A 19,127-nucleotide genomic window follows, 5' to 3' on the forward strand; every position below is an offset into this window, starting at 1 on the left:
TTCATGTCTGTAGCTTGATAAGAGATGAACATAATCGGATGTAGCCAGATTATATGAATAACACGGAAATCGTATAATTCTGGTCTTTTCCGTCAAAGGAAAGGTTCTGTGGGCTTTGCAATACTAGATGTCAATTATGCAAATACGTACCGCATTTGTATGATTAATCAGAAAGTGCTATCATTCCTTAGTGGTAAATGATAAGACATCATACTTGTGACAGATGTAAGTTACATGAAATCAAAGGTGACCATCACCATACATACATGATATAGATTTGGATGGCATCTGCTTGATTAATGACGACTGCAAGAAATTCGTTTATTTGGTGGTTCTTTTATTTCTTGTAGATAAAATCAATTGAAGTACAAAACTCAAATAAATGGGGAAATGTACTGCTACAGAAACAGGCTATTTAGGAAGTGCTTGAAACCTTCCACGCACCAGTGAGTTGGAAAGTGGCTGAGTGCGAGCGACTTAAAGGACGGGAAGTAATCAAACAGCCAGTCACAAACTTGAAAGCAACGCTCGAAGCGGCGTTGTCAATGTGATTCATAACTGTTCTTGAGTGGGAATCAAGGATCAAGGGTAGGCCATCCATTTGTCACTTTATACTCCGACTCTCTCTGCCGCTAACGACACGCAGCACCGCGGATTCGAGGTCTGGACTTACGGTAGTCTCGGCGGACTAGTTCCTGTCATGAAAAAGCTGTAACAAATCCCTCCATTAGTTTGATGGTGACAAGCTCAAGCTCGGACCAACAGGAGGCACTGCCTCCGAATTATCGCAGCACGTTAACGTTAGCAGTGAGCTATAGCAGTGTTGGCAAAGTCAAGGACTGATGTGAGTTATCTAATGGTGTTTTAAGGGAATGGGTCGCTGTACCCTAGAAAGTACCCTGGAAAGCCAGAGATATCTGCGGGGCGGCTAGCGACTGCCCCCGGAAAGCGACCCCATCTGGCCGACGGTGTTACATGCGGGGCTATGCAACTCCCTTGGCTATTCAACTCCGATGGTATCGCTTTCCGGGGGCAAGTCGCTAGCGGCCCCGCAGATAATCTCTGTCTTCCAGGGTACTAGAAAGAGACGGTAAAGCCCCTATCTCACTGAACACGTTGGCGACCTCCCTGCGACCAAGAGTTTTGACAACGCTCAACGCTCAACGAATTTTATAAATCAAAAACGAATATTTTTAAGATTATGTTTTGTAGTCTTTTAATTCATACTTTCGCGTCTTGCATAATTATTCCATTATAAAGTCAATGGTAACACGAATAAAATTTAGGACGCAGCGAGGTCGCCAACGTGCCGCGGGTCCAGTGAGATAGGGGCTTAACTCGTGGTCCACTGTTCATCATCCTTGTCGAAATTTCACCTAGCGAAATTTTTCGGTCAAATGATCCTGTGAATGATTTACATGGCGTCTGTCTTCTCCGATTCAAACTCTTTGGTGAGCTAAACTGGTTCGAGATCACTTTCACATTTTTGCCTTTTACTCAACCTGCAAAAAATCAGTCCATTTGTGAGACAGTTTACAGATAAACAGCGCCGCATCCTTTCATTCACGAGAGACCCTTAGCTGAAAGCCAGTGACACAGTATGAATACTGCTTTACTAAATCAACTTTTATCTGCAATGTAAAATACAGTGGAAAACCTTCAAAGTTGTCTTTGACCAAACCAGTGATAGATATTTTCATTAGTGACAAGCTTAGGCTTGCGCCAAGGGTGCACAAGGGCCAAGGATGCACTTATTCCAGATTTCGTTATCCGCACCTGAATCTACAATGTAAATAGCAGGTACAAATGTACATGTAAAACCGCCCTTCGGTGTAACACACCGGCTTCTCAGACACGCAGCAGCAGCTGTTATGCTACACTGTCACACCCAACCTCAGCTCATCTGACTGCAAGCTCCATTTCGGACTGGAATGACTTCGTAATAGCTCACCTTTGTGCAGAAGTTCTTTTTGCAAAGAGATGATTTTGGAACAGTCCATTTTTGCATGGGGAGGGAGATGGATGAAATATGCTGCCTTTCTTGTTCCTGGTTTTTTCCTAGACAAAGCTGTGTAAGACCGGATTGTAAGGTTTGATCCACTCACATCAGGATGGATCTTTACTCTTTTCAACAACTGTGGTTTGATGTGCTCGAGGTGTGTCAAACACGGGATCTCTCCGTCTTTACGTCCAATACGAGAGGATGTTCCTAATTCTCCCATTCCACTAGAGCGGTAGGAACAAAATTAGCTGTCGAACTCAAATTCAGAATACGAACGAATAGCCACCAGTCGAATTGCTTACTTGACACAGCCTTTCTCAGTCATGTATCGCAATGCAAAATTCAGTCAATGTAGAAACAAAACGGATTTGACAAATGTTTTTCATATTATCGCGTTCAAGCCAGTCTATCCGGTATGCGGACAATGATTAATGTACATGGAAGTCGTCCTCCCCATTGCAAGGCTAGATTTGTCCGTGGACGTCCCCGGAAGTCTTACAGTTGTTGATATCATTCATCAAAGCTGGCGTTACCGAGCCTTAGGGAAGTGCCGAATCAAAGTAGATCCGTGAGGAATTCAAGTAACAAATGGAAAATAACCACTATCAATATTTTGTACCTTACTATTTATGAAACGAATTGGATGATTTGTCACATACGACAATCGCAAACATACTTCGATTTATACCAATGAAACTAAAAGACTTATTGTAGATGCATATTAACCCAAATTACCAACGAATTCTAAATGTTAAAACATTTTGCTGTGTTTATCTGTAAGTTAAGGATATGCGAACATAATGATTATGCCACTTTTCTGTCACTTGTAATGGAACATAGATGATATACATACGTTACAATCGTTTCATGCAAAAAGGGCTTGTATTTCCTTGACTTAAATTGATTGATAAAGGATGATTTACAGCAACAAAGCCAGTGTTTTGCACTGCTAGCGAAGGTCTGGTTGCGATATATCAACAGCAATCCCCGTACGCTAAGATATCCCGCTGTACGTGTGTACATGCAGGGGTGTACCGGCCTCGCGGGCCGGACGGAGTGTTGAATTCCCTTCCTTCCTTATTGAACATTGGGACGATTAAGCAGAGGCCAGGAGGCCTGTCCAAACACTGCCCTACATATACTTACCAGCGTTCAGTTCTCTTCGGAAGGCTTTCTGGGATTCTTGGACACACGGTTAACTTCAGCATCCTCTTAGACAACGTTAAATAGTTTTTGATTCTACGTGGTAGTTTACTCTGTTCTTCATGCATGAAGTGTTAAATCATGTAAGCCACACAAGACTACATCACAGCACAAAACGTTCCTAGGTATTTGTGTCCTTTTTGTTTTTGTTTTTCTTCTGGGCGGGGAGGTCGGTCTAACGTTTAAACTAGGTATTTGCTAATTAACAATTCATAGGTTTTGAATAGTAAATATTTGTCAAATGTCAAATATTTTATTCTTCTACGATGTTCAAGAGGCGGCGAGAATGTAACTTGAGTCCACCGTCACTTTGTGTTCGTCCATTTATATTTATTTCTTACGTTTCTTTGGATAAAAAAGGACCTGTCCTAGCTTGATAGAGTGTCCTCGCGTCGTAAAAAGCCACGTCGGAGCGCTTAGCTGCGGCCGAAGTGATTGGTTGTGCCCCGGGGCAGGAGATGTCCTTGGTGCTGAAATGATGGTCCAAACCACTACCGCGCGGGGTTGAAGTCGTTTCGATGTATAGTGAATGCGCTAGGCGCCCCTGCACAGGGAAAAGAGTGTGAGATGTGCACCCAAGTGTGTTTTTAAGCTCGGTCTCGCAAAGTCTGCCCACGCTAACCCGTCCACGCGTACGAATACAAGTTGGCAACCGCGCAGAAGAACTACTATAACTGATAATCTGTTACAGACATCAAAATCCGTAACTGGGTATGGGCCATGGGGAGCCCCGTATGAGCTATGCATGGCTAAGAAAGGTCGGTCGAACTGAGAACGTATAACGTTATTACCTGTGATGTATATGTTTTTCGAGCTAGAGAAATATACACCAAGGTGGAGAACGTGTTGCAATTTGCTCGTTTGAATATTTTGTATGTAATCATGGTTAAACAAATGTCAAAGCAGTACATCTCATGTGGTCTTCATAATTACAACTTACTTTTATACCGATATTTCGTCTTGATTTTGAACATGTAGTTGTACTTCATTATTGTATTAGCAGAAAATCCATTTAGAGACCTTTATTGCAGCATTAGGCAGGGCGATAAAAGTCGCTACATCTGTAGTTTGAAGTCGTGATGTGTGTTGACATGGCGCCACTACGGCGTCTTGGGAAATATCCTTTAAGAAAGACGTTCACTTTCATTTTCATCCGTCAAATGGACGTTCAGATGTGCAGTCGTTTCGACGTCTATCAAAGTTACTGTCGTCTGTGTAGAGACGCAGAGATCCTTACATCCCACAGGCACCTTTTAGACCCTAGAGAATATCAAGCCATATCAACAACATTTTACTGCCTTTCTACCGAGGCGGGGACTGTCCAGCGGCCATTTCGCGGCCCAAAACTGCATCACTAGTTCAAACGAATGCCATGGATAAGTCCATTATGTAATTTTTGTTTGTCCGTTGTCTATCAAATCATCACACTTCATATTCACGTTATAAATTCATACAAAGCTAATTTAGCTCGCTCAGAGAGCGGCCTAAGGCATTTTGCTCTTCTGGTCCATTAGGCGTTAACATTACGACTATCGGGAGGCATTAAAATCATTAAGAGTGCCACAGGCAGTGAAGCAAACCCTATCGGCTGTAAAACAGGTGACTCTCAGTGGGGTTAGGGCCTTACCCGGGACTCGCCTATGGTAGCTGTGGGATACTGTGCGCATTGTAGCCATAAATGGATAACATTTTACCCGTAATTTACAACCAACTCAGTTGGAGTAAGATATCACCAGCGATACGTTAATGCGTCTGTGTGCGAAGGGTCAAAAACTGAAAGCTTCGTAATGCACTACTTAACTTGATTGGGGTTTATGCCTAAAAACCCTCCTCTAGCAGTGATGAATGCGCTCGGCATCAGCCCAACTATTCTTACCCCTGATTCTGACTCCCGGCGAAGTTCCTGACAGTTGCTCATGAGCTAGCCTTATTTGGCACAAAGAACCTTCATTTTGTTCTGAACCCAAAGTAGCGATGTAAGACGTAACCTGATTGGCTGATAGCTCCCAGCCATTTTTCTGTTTTTCCACAGGATGAGCTTGTGCCAATCCTCTGCTTGGCTGAAAGCTGTTTTGGTGGTGACGTAGCCAGGGCTGAATAGCAGGGCTGATGCCGGGAGGGTTTACCGAACGCATTCAGCCGTGCTGAAGGATGGTGTGTCTAAAAGTATTGACAGTCAATTTAAACTTGCCAAATGTACTTGCTTTGCAATGGGTAACAATGTGGAAGACTCTACCAGCCTCTGCGGGTCGCTGGGAAAATAGTAGAACTTGTCCAAATAGAGTCAACTGTATGAAGGGAGTCGGCTATGGAGATAGGGTCTAGCATTGCAACTGCGGATTGGAATGTTATCCTCCATGGCCAAAGTCCCCCGGCAAATGTTCTCTCTATAGCCGACGCGGTTAGTCTGGTAGAGACTAACAATGTGGCGCTTGCTGTCATATCAATTTAGCTTTGCAATAGGAACCGATTGCACACTTCAAGAATAACATATAACAGGAACAGTCCATTTTAAAACACAGCAACATTTTGGATGTGGCATGGTATCTATGATACTGTGCTATTCGATACAGTTCGTATTTCAACATCTCTGACCCATGGACGGTATTTTAACGGTAAACCTTTTTATCTAAGTTTGATATTTAAATAACGTACAACGTAACACTACTATAGTACACGATATGTTCTTGGGCATGAAATGCTATCTACGACACTTAATATTTTGTGTAGTTTGTGCTTCAAAGTCTATGCGCGATGTCCAGTTCTTTAACGGAAAAGCTTTTTAACTTTGATATATTTGAGTAAGATGTTCAGTGACACTCCATTACAACACACAATAGGTTCTCAGGTGTGACTATCCATCTATGTCACTGTGCTATGTGGTGTAGTGTGTGCTTCAAAGCTTACAACTTATGTCCGGTTCTTTAATGCAAAAGCTTCCCAACTTTGATATTTGAATGAAATATAACAGTGACACTGCACTTTGATGCACAATAGGTTCTTGGTGACATTTCCATTTATGCCACTGTGCTTTTTGGTGTAGTTCGTATTTCAACGTCACTCAAAGACGGATGACCAGTATTTAAATGGGAATCCTTTTCAACTTTGATATTCGAATAACAAATAAAAGTAGCACGGTGCGTTTACGCTCTATCAATAACACAATATTAGTGGGTGTCGTTCGTATTTCACCACACCGTCTATGACAAAAGCGACCGCAGTATTTTAATGAAAACGCTTTGCTATTTCAATCTTACCATCTTAGGGTTAGACATTTCTTAACATTTCTATCCCTTTTCAGTCAGATATACACTGTAGTGAAAAACGACCGCGGTATCTTTTCAAGTTTGATATTTCAATCTTTGTATCCTAGGGGAACAGATTTCTTAGCGTGTTTATCCCCTTTCAGTCAGATATAGTGATAAAGAGTCCTTCTCGTCTCCTACTGTTATCGTAGCCCATAGGACTGCTAGCTAGACGCTCGCGCATTTGGCAAACTTCAGCGCAACCATAATGACAAGCAAATCCCTCTGGGCCTTATGCATCTCACAGGGTTTACATGGGCAAAGGGCACCAAAGTGAAATGGTGTCAGATAAACTTCGCAGAACCGCACAGAGCTACTTAGGCTAATGTTGACAACGCAGGGAAGCTACCATTACCTTTTACTTTGGCTCCTGTTTGATGCCTGGCGGTAAAAACACGGCCATGTTGAACTGATTCTATGGATGACATCCGCGAGCGCATCAATTTTCGTCCGTTTCCAAACAACACCAAAAAAGAAAGTTTTTGAGCTTACTAAGAATCGTACAACTCAGCTGCAAAATGAGGAAAAATATGTCATGACATGCAAAAAAAATATTTCAGAGAATGGATACTAGTGTCGTAGAATGCCATGGTCAGAGAAGAAGACGTGAAAGAACAAAATTAGAAATGCATTATTTGGTGAACCATGCCCTGTGTGTTCATCCTTCATGACCACGTAGATTTCAGTAATGAAGGCAGCGTTTTTTGCCAAACTTATTTTAGTCGCTCACTCACTCACTCACTCACTCACTCACTCACTCACTCACTCACTCACTCACTCACTCATCCACTCATCCACTCATCCACTCATCCACTCATCCACTCATCCACTCACTCACGCTCTCTTTCTCACGCTCTCTCTCTCTCAATCAATCAATCAATCAATCGATCGATCAATAAATAAATAAATAAATTCATCCGTCGAAGCTCGGAACCATTTCATAACTATGCCTCTCCAATTCTTCCTGTCACGGAGTCTATTACCTTATTTTCAACCGACGTGTCAAGAGCATATCTGGGCAAGATAAAGCTCAAAGTCAAGTCTTTGATCCAGCTAAAAGGTTTCTGGTTATTTCTTTAACGATAAGATGGAAAAGCAGAGCTTTTGTGATATTTCAAAGGCGTTTTGTAGCTTAAGATACGCCTTGTGTACTTGTTCAAAAAGAAGACAGAGGCGGCATTAAAGGAATCAAAGATGAACACAAATGCCTGGGGTTTGCTTCACTACGTCTGCAATGCTTCACTTATCCTTGCAACCCTCAGGGCAATCCTCAAAACAGAAGTGTTTTAGTCCCAACCCTTACGGCTAGTTGACCAGCACCCAAAGCAATGTTAACGCCACTCAAAATCCACATATCACAAAGAGCCAGGGGACATCACAGAAAATGACTTTATATCACTTAGAATTTCTATTCTCGCGTGGCTTGGAGGGTGCATTATCGTCATCCATAACTCTCACTGGAGACTTCACATGATTGCCCCGACCTTTAAAGGGTCATACAGAGGATCTAGGAAGTGTGTGGCTGGGGAAGGCGGCTTGATGAGCGGAAGGTTATCAATTTTGGGCTCAGGCGCGCAATTCTCACATGCCTCGAGAGCTTCCTCCACTTTATTTCTGCAGTGCTGAGTTATACCATGCTGAGGGGCAATACAAGACATACGCGCGGCTGCCAGAGTGCGATAAAACAGCGAGCAGTACAGAGCTTGGCTCCGTGGGAGGGGGATCAGATAATTTTTCAGAACAAGGCGAGATGTTTAAGTCTTTGAGGAATTGCTACTTGACAAATTGCTGTGCCAGTTTGCCTGTAAGTTAGTCATTAGTGAGTTGTCGTTTGCCCAATTGCGAATGCCGTGCATCAAAGTTATTGTCGACCCCTCCACGAAGGTTTAAGTGTTCTTAGGGACGCTTTCCGGCCTACAGGCAATTCATGTGAGTCATGTAATTTTGCAATTTCATTTCCATTTCCAAAATGTGTATTTGTTTTGCCGTGATTTATTTTGCAAGCAGGTCTCAAGTGAAAGATCTCCCGTTTTCAAATGTAAAGAGATATCCATTTTCTTGCTCCTCTATCATTACCTCACGGGTTTTGTTTAAAGCCGAAAGTTGAGACGTGGACTCTCAGCCCTCGGGCCCTGCCGTCCGTGTTCGACTACTGGGGGGGATTCTCTGATGAACGCGCGTGGCTCAAAGGAAGCCGTGACTGATAAAACTACATCACACAGAAGAAGGCACCGGAGACGAGCAAATCATTTACGTTTGATACAAGGTAAAGCTGGATTTTGAAGATCTATTTGCCTATGGACTGTGTACGATGAGTAAGCACGTTATCAAATAGCCATTTCCAACGATCACCTTAAACACCGAAGGAGGCCTAGTCATTGGACAAGAGAAAACCGTCTGCGTCAGATACGTTGAAGCTGGATATCGTGGCTGAAAATTGTGGCTCAATTTGCCCATAAACCATGTACGTTTGATTGACCATTTCTTAGATAGCACCAAAGGAGGCCTTGGAATTGGGCAAGAGAAGGCCGTAGGCGTGTGCGTTTGATACGAGTTGAAGCTGGATTGGTGGCGATTTGCCCCCGGACTTTGTACGTTGAATGGGTTATTTCTTAGTTCGGCAGTACAACTATCACCTGAAGCACCAAAGGAGGCAGTGGAGACGAGCAAATCGTGTGCTTTTGATGCAAGTTGAAGCTGAATTGCCCATGGACTGTGTGTGTTCAATAGGCCATTTCTTAGGTAGGTAGTTCAAACGATCACCTTTAGCACCAAAGGAGGTATTGACAGCGAAAATCGTGTGCGTTTGATGCAAACTGAAGTTGGATTCCGTAGGTTGGTTTGTTCCCGGACTGGATACACTGGATAGACCATGTCTTCAACCAGTCGTTTCGACAGTCACTTTATGATGTAGCGTGAGAGAGCGGTGGTCCATCATGGGAGCTGTAAAAACGAAATTCCGGACGAGACTAGCACTGCGGACCCGAACGCACAGCAGACGGCGGAACATCGTCGAGCAGCTGACCCGCATCACCAACTTTCGCGAGTCGGAAGTCAAGAGCTGGTACCGCCTCTTCTACGCCGACTGCCCGGACGGCCTGCTCACCGAGCCCGTCTTCGTCAATTTCTACGTCAACTTCTTCCAGTCTGGAGACGAAGGGAGGAAGATAGCGATGGCTAAGAGAATCTTTCACGCCTTCGACAGGGACGGTAGCGGGACGGTAGACTTTAGGGAGTACCTGACAGGTATGAGCGCGCTGCTGAGGGGCTCGGTTGTGGAGAAACTGAAGTGGGCGTTCAACATGTACGATCTGGACGGCAACGGAGAGATCTCTCGAGTGGAACTGCACAACGTGCTGAAGGTATGATATTTTAGTGTTTGTTTGTGTTTATGTTTCATGTTATCACAAAAAAACACGCCACGTATGTTACGATTGCACAGACTGTGTAGCCAAAGGGATATAGTAACCGAGATAGGCACTACCCTGTACACAATATGATGTGGGTACGACTTGAGCTTGTTTCCATGATGTAGAGTTCGTTTACTTTGGAACCAGCTTGTCTTAGCGGTCTCCGACGGCTGGTACCTTCTAAGATTCTGAAGTATCAGATCGTCCAATCAATCTACCAAGACAGAAATGGGAGCTAGTCTTGAAGGTGATCGTCGTTAGCGTTTGGTAGTGAATGGCGTGATAAATGGCTAGTCAAAATTAATTCAGACGATACTCTTCTCCGTATTACTAAATACATGTAGATACCGGTAACCATTCAATCCATCCATATCTATGAGTAGAAACGACTTATAAGAGAGTGACTCCTTCCGTCTCCTGGGTCTCCTGGAGAAGTTATATGATATAGAAGCTATCGGCAAATCTGCAGTGATGGAAGTAGGCTCGCTTCTCCGATCCAGTAACTATCTCATTCCAGACACCATACTTTATCTGTACAAATCCACCATCCGTCCCTGTATGGAATATTGCTCTCATCTTCGGGCAGGGGCCCCCAAGGACTGTCTCCAACTATCAGACTGCATTCAAAGGATAGATTTTTCAAGCATCGACTATCAGTTGGCACCAAAGGGCTCCCTCTCTCACAGGCGAAACGTTGCCTCCTTGTCTCTTTTCTATCGGTACTTTCATGGCGATTGCTCCGATTATCTGACATTACTTGTCTCTCCACTGAGAGCCTATCAGTGCGAAACTGAGTTTCCTCTATCACATCGTTACACTGTTCAATTACCAGCCTCAAAGTCCTGCTACAACGGCAGTTTCTTTCAACGGACTGCCAAACTATGGACTTCTCTAGATGGCACCCCCCCCCCCGCCCCCTGCAAACCTTCAAAACCAAAGTTCACTGTTTACTAGCATAATCATTTTCATCTTCCATCAACTTAGTCCAATGCCTGAAAGTGGTCAACTGTAGCCTTGAATTGAACAAAGCCGTTAAAAAATCCAGCAGCATTAGATAGCAGCATATTATCAGCTTATATTATTGTTCAGATAGAAGGCTAATCATTTCACAAGGGGACAATAGAATAATGATGAAGCCAAAAAAATCAGGTATGGCTTTATAATCTCAAATCAAACTTGTCATTATTGCAGCTTCACCGAGAAGGGTTGAATTATTGGAAAACAGTGTTTGACGACAGGTTGTATCTTATTTAATCAATTAACCGATCAATCAATAAACCAATAATTAATCAATAAACCAATCAATCAATAGATCAACCAAACGACCAGTCAATCAATCAATCAATCATAATCAATCAATCCAACTCGACTTTTGCCTACTTCCATTTCAGCTCAGTTAAGTCATCCTATTGCCTATGTGACGCTAATGTTCATGATGTCCTCAGTAAAAGTTCTCCAAGCCTCCCCGTCCTTCATGACAAAATTTATGTCACAATTTTCAGCCCACCGCCCCCTTAATCAATTCCTTCAAGTTGAGAGAAGGGCGGCCCCGCCTACGTCTGTCGTCTGATTCCCCAAGTTCAATTAGCTACACAGAAAACGACCCCATGTTTATTAAGATTTTAGTAATACTGATAGTCTGCACGTAGAGACATGGCATAATGAATGCCCCAGGCCACCACCTAGTTCCATAACAGCCTAAAGTTTCGTTAAAACGAGTCATTTGAGACCAACATTGCATTTTGATATTACTCTTCTATCGACGTTACAAAATGTAATGACTTTTGGATTAATGTTCTTACAAAAGTTAAAATCAGTCCATCATCGCGGACTGTTTGCGTCTACAGTGACATTCTACGAAGCTGTATCCAAATCTCATTTGCCTCCGGTGTGCCTTTATGTCACAGTGTTGTGTCTGTTTAATAGATTTTCAAGCCTCCCTAGCAGGGTCTAGAAGTTGGGTCTTTTTTGCTTAGTTCCTTAGCATCTAAGTTCCTCACGTGCCCTTGAGGCACATCGGGCCGTCCTTTTCCACATTCCTCGTTCTTGTGCTTCTCTCTTGGTTCTATACCAGGAGGTTCCCATGGTTTCGAGGTCTTTTTCTACATTCATATTCCACGTCAGCCTTGGCTTTCCCCCGCTTTTTTGCGTTTCGGCGCATGCGCGCCGAAACGCATTCTCCTGGCTTTTACCTTCAAGCAAGGAGGAAGGAAGGAAGCTTGGTTCAACACTGTGTCGCAGATTTGCATGTGACACAGGACGGCGCAGATTTGCATGTGACACAGGACGGCGACCGCATGTAACTGCTACAACTGTTCGGAAATATCATTGCATTGTGGTTTCGGACTTTGATATCCTGAAAAATGACCATATTACATCTATTCCACAAGATTGCAGAAGAAAAAAAATGATTTCGTCAAGAAAACGACCAAAAATCGGCATAAATGATACCATATAGTAAGGTTATAGCATTACGTCCAGTGTGAATAGTTACGTACCGCAGCTTGGCCGATCTGGCAACGCGAAGCGCTTCGGACCCAGAGAACCCCGGGTTCGTCTCCGTGCATGGATTTCTTTTTCTTTTTAGATATTGAATATCAAAAATATATATTGATATTATATTAATCTATCAATATCATATTTATGAATATCATTTTTTTTCATTAATAAATAAAGAAATATCTTATATTTGTTATTTTTAAATATTCATTTAATATATACAAGGCCTTTGTCTTATGAACAGGACTTCATAGATTCCAAACCCGGCATTCGAATTTTTCTGTTCATTGTAATGGAAAATACCGTGCAGCGGCTCCTATGCGCGGTAAGATGATTCTTGCAAAACACTCCCCACTAAACTTCTATCCCCGATGTAAACAGAGGCTCTTGATGTTGTTTGCAAAACAGCGATTCTTTGTTACAGTAGCAAATGCTCCATTGTTCAGTATCGACTTCATTCAGACAACACGGACGTGGAAAGTGGCGCCCCTCGGCACAAAACTATGGGAATTTTCATGAATTTTAGCAAAATTACCCAGGAAAATAAGGAAGAAATGTTGTAAATGCGGAAACCAGAATAATACGGATGAGGTAGCTGTTGATTTGTTTGACATTTGGTAGTCATTTTAGATAGAACCTTAGCTGTTATGAACTTCTATTTCACTTAATTACCATAGTGCTGATGATTCAATGGTGCTTTTTCAAATTTTATGTTTTATTGCGTGCCATGTACATAATTACATTGATAGCTTTTATAATGAGCCTATTATACATTTTACAAATAAGTACAAGTTGTAGGCCAAGACCAGCTTTTTCAAAAGCACTTAAGTTAAGTGACGTAACTTCAAAATTGCTTTCCCCAATCTGCCTTTCTCTATTAAAACAGTACTCATTTCCCAAAATGACAATTTTTCTTATAGACTGAACAGCCCTTGAGTGACTTCCTCTGGCAGATTTTACTTCAAGTAAAGGGAAAAGACAATTCACACTTATAAACGTAGCCGAAACGCCAGCTTTTTTTAAAAGCTCTTGTTTTTCTACCGTGTGGCTTCAATTCCAGGATCTTCTTCGCTGTTCTGCTTTCTTCCATTCTCAGGACATGTCCTAGCCATCTTAGTCTTCTCTCTCTTACCATGTCTGCCACTTCTCTGTGTCTTGTTCTGTGGTAAACCTCTTTGTTGCTTTTTATCCTTATTATATGCCTTTTAATGGGCCCCCCAAAAGCTTGACTCGATCGTAGAGGTAAGACTCCTCTTACGGTAAGAGGCTAAGATATACAGGGTCTGGTATTTCTCAATCTGTGCTTATATAACGAACTGAAATGTCATACCCTTTCTTAGTTCATTTTATAACCCACTATCTTCCCGCCGACATCTGGCAAGACTTTCCTTAATCACGCATTTTATGACTATTCAGAGACCTTCATCATTTGTGTATGGCCGCAGGGGAATGTAAAATATTCCTTCCGCGACTTCATGTTCCAAAGAAACCACTGCTTCCAACTTTTATGAGTGAGATGATGAATGGTTAAGCAAGGGTAAGAAAGGTAGCGGCACAGTTGCATTTTGAGACGTCGCTGAATCACGCTCCTAGGACACGCGTCCTCTGATAAGGAGCTCGAGGAATGGCCCTTCTCATCCTTCATGGTGCCTACTCTATAGGAAAACGCGACAGCTAATGTACAGCCCCGACGCTTGCCCTTTTGCGCTTGAAATATAACGTTTGGTGTCATGTCACGGGTGACATTAGAGCCAACCTAAAGGTCACTCAGCTCAGTTAGCAAAGAGCCTGAGAAATAACATTGTCCTCTAAAATGTGCGGGCATGCATAAAGCACACAGTGTGACTACCTTCCTAACTTATTTTACATTACAATGTGTTGTCTTACCATAGGAATCTTCCTAACTTATTTTACATTACAATGTCGCTTATGCATGACTGTGTGATTTGCCATGTAAAACCGTTTTTTCTAGTTATTGTATATAAGTAATGGTTTGTTCTGCTAGTTCACTTTAGTGACGCTGAAGAAGAGTGATGGATGTCACTCGAAACGCCCGGAAATAAATCTCCGAATTTTTATCCAGTTGTAGAGTTTGAATTTCTCCTTATGTATTGTTTACCTGGATGTCTAACCTTCACAAACGTAGTGTGACTACTAGTCTTCAGTAGAAAATCGCTGCCATGCAATTTGTGCACTTCTCTTAGACTTACTCAGTTTAAATTGATTACTTAGTTTAAATCAATTCGACCGCCCATGAATCCTCATGCTTGTTTTTCGTAAATTTCACAGAAGCTTTTCCACTCACAGTAAGGGCCCGCTAACATGTGTCGTACGATCTGTCGTGTGGGCGCAAACTTACTGACATTCTCAGCATAGTTGTGCACATGTCGTACAAAAATTAGCTGTCTGTTTACGGAAAAGGCTGCTTTAGATCCATGTTGGTGGTTGGTTTGAATCTGTTACAGACTGCTTGAAATATCAAATACCGTAACGGACGGCTAACAACGAATGTGACGTATACGTAACGGTTAGAGCGTTGGACACAGAACCAATAGGTTCCAAGTTCGATACTCACCATGCCCCGACGTTGTGCCATTGAGAAAGGCACTTTACACGACCTTCCCTGACGGTGGAGGGACGCTCCCCGAGCCCTTTTGGCTAATCTGTCAAAATGTGTGCCCAAGAAAATACACTACGGATTTGCCAATTTGCCAATATCTGCACATTGACATCCACCAGGAGCCGTTATATTTTTTGACCACGCCGTTCACAACCAGATATGAATTAATAGTCAGCATGTCTTGCAATGATTATTAAAAAATGTCTGGTAGCATTGAGCATAATTCGTTGGTCTGTGACTTTTAAACACTCAAAGCTTGTTACCCTTGAATTGCCTATGGAGCAATATTCAACAGTAACAACTTTCTTTCAGTCCATGACGTACATGCTCCAATTTCGTCCATCCTGTAACATTAGAGATAAGAGAGTCAACAAAAGACGTGCAATCCACATTTCCAGACTTCAATGAGGGGAATTAGACACGGCAGCCTGACAGGAAACGTTTACAGCAGTCTTTTCATGTTTTAATTATAGTCCGCTTAAGTAGAAATCGTCGACATAGAGCACATGTCTTGTATGGGTATTTAAGATATAAACGCAGTGGCAGTGTGGGATTGTCAATAAGCAATTAATGGAATCTTTTTTAAAAGCAAGATCAAACACTCAACAGAAGATTTAGAGAAACTCCTTTTAGATAGAGCTACTAAGGTATGCAAAATTCCTACAAACGTTATAAAAACATTGAGCGAATATGTAATATTGAAGCTGGGTTTGAATATATCTAATCATGTCACTTATCTCTTAGTGTAACGATTTAGCCATTAGGGACACCACTGTAGATCTGGCAGCCAGTTTTCTTCACCCTTTTCGTGTTTTTCTTTCTTAATGTTTCAGTTAGTGTCATACTTGCCCATTCCCTGATATCATTCTCCCATTTTTCCGTTGTCTACATCTCTTTCGTCTTCCCTGGACGGATTCTTGCATGGTAGTTTGATAGCATCTCACATTAAATCTTTTCCGCAAGTGGAGCACGCACTTACCCAGCCACATCACCTGCTGGGAGATTAGTTTAGATCTAGTTTTCTAAGCTGAATCACTTCTTAAAAGCATTTGCTGGTGACTAAGATATCCTACGTCAAACCCCATGCTGAAATCACCAAGGAAACTAATACTCCATGGAAATTGGCTTTAGGCAGTAATTCTTACAGAAAGATTATGTTTTAGCATTAACGACTGAATAACAGCAGGAGTGGGCAGAGAATTGCCCAAATGGGGCAGCAGAAAGTAGATGATGCACTACGGAGGTGTCCCCCGTAGAGCTCCTAAGTGAATTTACATGTCTTATGTGCTCTCGGCTTGTAGTAGTTTCCGGGGAGGTATCAGTCTCGATGCTTTCGGGGGATCTTCTGGTGTTGTCGCTTTTAGTTCGCAAATTAAGAATGGACACCATAGTCCATATTTCAACATTCGATGCTCGATCTTAAAGGAGAACTAAATTTTAGCCATAAAGTTTGCCTGCCTGATAGTAAGAACTTCCTTCAACTTCTGACCAATAAAGGCTGCTGGCAAAGCAGTAAAAAAGTGCAAGGTAAGATGTCAGCATAATCATTTTTACAACAAGGTATGTGATGATATAGGTTATCATCTATCAAGATATATATGTACAGATCCAACACCAGAAAACAAGTTAATACTATATATATTCTTCGACTATCTCCTCGCTCTTTGTCAAGTATACTGACCCACTCACTTGTGCCACGTGACTTGATTTTAGACAATCCTTCTAGCTATTGTCTTCATCTAGTTATATTTCAAACTCTAGCTTCTGATACGAGATAAGGAAATCAGTCAAATTTTTTAATGCCTCTTTGGTTCTCGTCCTGTAAACTTACTCACTCATCTCTGCCACGTGACTTCATTCCAGCGAATGCTGGAGTGGCGGGGTCACGATTTCAGTATCGTCTTAATCTTCTGTCATATTTGAAATTCTAAACTTCTGATCCAAGACAAGAAAATCGGGTTTCTCTTCGTTCTTCGTGAAGTATACTGACAGACTCACTTGTGACACGTGGCTTTATTCCAGCTAATCTTGAAGTTGCGTAACCCTGGAGAAACGACTTGAGCTTTTGTCTTCATCTCGTTATATTTCAGATTCTACATATCTGAACCAATACAAGAAAATCAGTTCATACACATTTTTGAGTCTTCATAAATTATACTGACCCTCTAACAGGAAACACATGACTTCATTTCAGCTCATCTTGGAGCCGTATAAGATGGTTTGAGATCACTTTTAGTTTCTTTCACTTCTAAAGCCACGTGACTTTATTTCAGGTGATCTTGGAGCTGTATGAACTGGTTTGAGATCAATTCCAGTCTTTCTTTCTACTCACTTGAAACACGTGACTTTATTCCAGCTGCCACAAGGTAGCGTGCGTAGTCTAGTGGTTAGCAATCTTGCCTCTGGGACTAGAAGCCGCGAGTTCGATTCCGGCTGCGTCGCTCACCCGACATGCACGTTACCGAAAAGGTTCGCAGTCCGTGGACGTTAAGCTGTGGTCCACTGTTCATTGTGCTTGTCGAAAAGAGCTAGGGGGAGTTCCCCGGTACAATGAACCTGTAAATACTGTACATAGCGTCTGTCTCTTCTCTCATGACCAGTGGAAGATTAGCCCACAACTCAGAGCAGGTTTAGGCAGGGGATGTCAAGGAATATGTGTCAGTTTTAATGCAGTAATTTTAAGTAGTCTGTAGTCAATTTTATGTAGTCTGTCTTATGTATTTTCTGATGTACTCCAGGAAGATTAGCTACATACCACTCATGGTATGTAGCTAATGGAGGAAATAGAGTATCCAAGTCTCCAAGTATCCAAACCCTTGAGTGACCTAAACTGGATCGAGATCACTTTCCTTTATTCCAGCTGATCCTGGAACTGCGGAACCCGGAGGCGACGATGGACGACCTGGCTGCCCTGGACAGACCCATCGACCGGCTGTGCGACCGCGTGTTTGAGACTCTGGACAAGGACAGGGACGGGAAGCTGCAGATCCGCGAGTTCGTGGAAGGCGTGAGGATGAACCCCGGGGTGCTGTGTCTGAACGACGAGGAAGAAATGCTGGCTTCTTTGAGTCACAATCACTCCGATCCTGCTCACGCTTCGAGTCTTGTGGATTTTCGCCGAGCATCCCATAGCTAAAACGCAATCATCCAGTAGCCATCTATTGGTAATCAATATATTCAATACCCCCTTTCCACTGAAACGGCGACCGTTGTGCGACCATTCATGATCAATGATCGAAACTCCCATTATTATGATCAGTGGCTAGACTTTTGAATTTGAAATTTCATCGAAAAAGAAACGTATTTTGTAAGTTCCACGTGTTTCCTTGTTTTCTAATCATAGATCATAGATTATATTTCAATTATAGATTCATAGGTAGTACAATCTAATTCAGGTCGTTCAACAGTTTTGATTCAGTGCAAATTGGGGTATTGACTGTCGCCTTGATCTTTTTGGTATCAGCATTGACCAATCTGGTCACAATATCAATATTCACACGTACCACCACGATATTTTCTTTAGACTAAATTTTGTGTCTTTGATAATAAAGTATATATTTCAAACTCCTTCACATCATTGAAAATTGTAATAAAAAAAGGATTGAGTATTTAAATTGGTAAGGTCCGCAGTAAGTGCCTCTATTCGTGATGTGAATGTTGGTGTGTATCAATGAATGATAAATGAAGTATAGTAATTTTTCTGCTTGTGTCAAATTCGTAATGAAGCAGTGTAAAGAACTGAAGACTGTGATTTGGGACGTTTAATGTCAGGCAACTTGTACATAGCCTGCGTTAATTGTTGAATTGCGCTTCGCTAGTCTAAACTCTAAAGTGAATGTACGTGACGCCTCCATGCGACTACCAAGAGGCAGCACATGTGCATCGGTATATCAATGTTGACGCTGCAATAAAGAAAAAGCTTAATGGGTGGCGCTTTTGCGTTCTGTTCACGTTGAAGGAACCAATGAACATGGCAATATTATCTGTATGATACTGTGCTATATTTGCTGAATTCCTGTTTCATTTAGCGTATTCAATGGGCTGGCTAGCATCTACAGGGCTGGCTTACATTCGATAAAACGATCTCT

The 19,127-nt window shown here is 42.3% G+C and overlaps 1 protein-coding gene across 1 annotated transcript; it reads left to right on the forward strand.

Annotated features, from left to right (window-relative positions):
- The first annotated feature begins 8,945 nt into the window (after nucleotides 1-8,945).
- On the forward strand, nucleotides 8,946-19,027 carry LOC136443559 (neurocalcin homolog). Its single transcript, XM_066440842.1, has 2 exons — nucleotides 8,946-9,872; nucleotides 17,900-19,027. The coding sequence occupies exons 1-2, from the start codon at nucleotides 9,447-9,449 to the stop codon at nucleotides 18,173-18,175; spliced, it is 702 nt and encodes a 233-aa protein (XP_066296939.1). The 5' UTR covers nucleotides 8,946-9,446; the 3' UTR covers nucleotides 18,176-19,027.
- The last annotated feature ends 100 nt before the right edge of the window (nucleotides 19,028-19,127 follow it).

Source organism: Branchiostoma lanceolatum, chromosome 10 (assembly GCF_035083965.1).
Source record: "Branchiostoma lanceolatum isolate klBraLanc5 chromosome 10, klBraLanc5.hap2, whole genome shotgun sequence".
Taxonomy (NCBI): domain Eukaryota; kingdom Metazoa; phylum Chordata; class Leptocardii; order Amphioxiformes; family Branchiostomatidae; genus Branchiostoma; species Branchiostoma lanceolatum.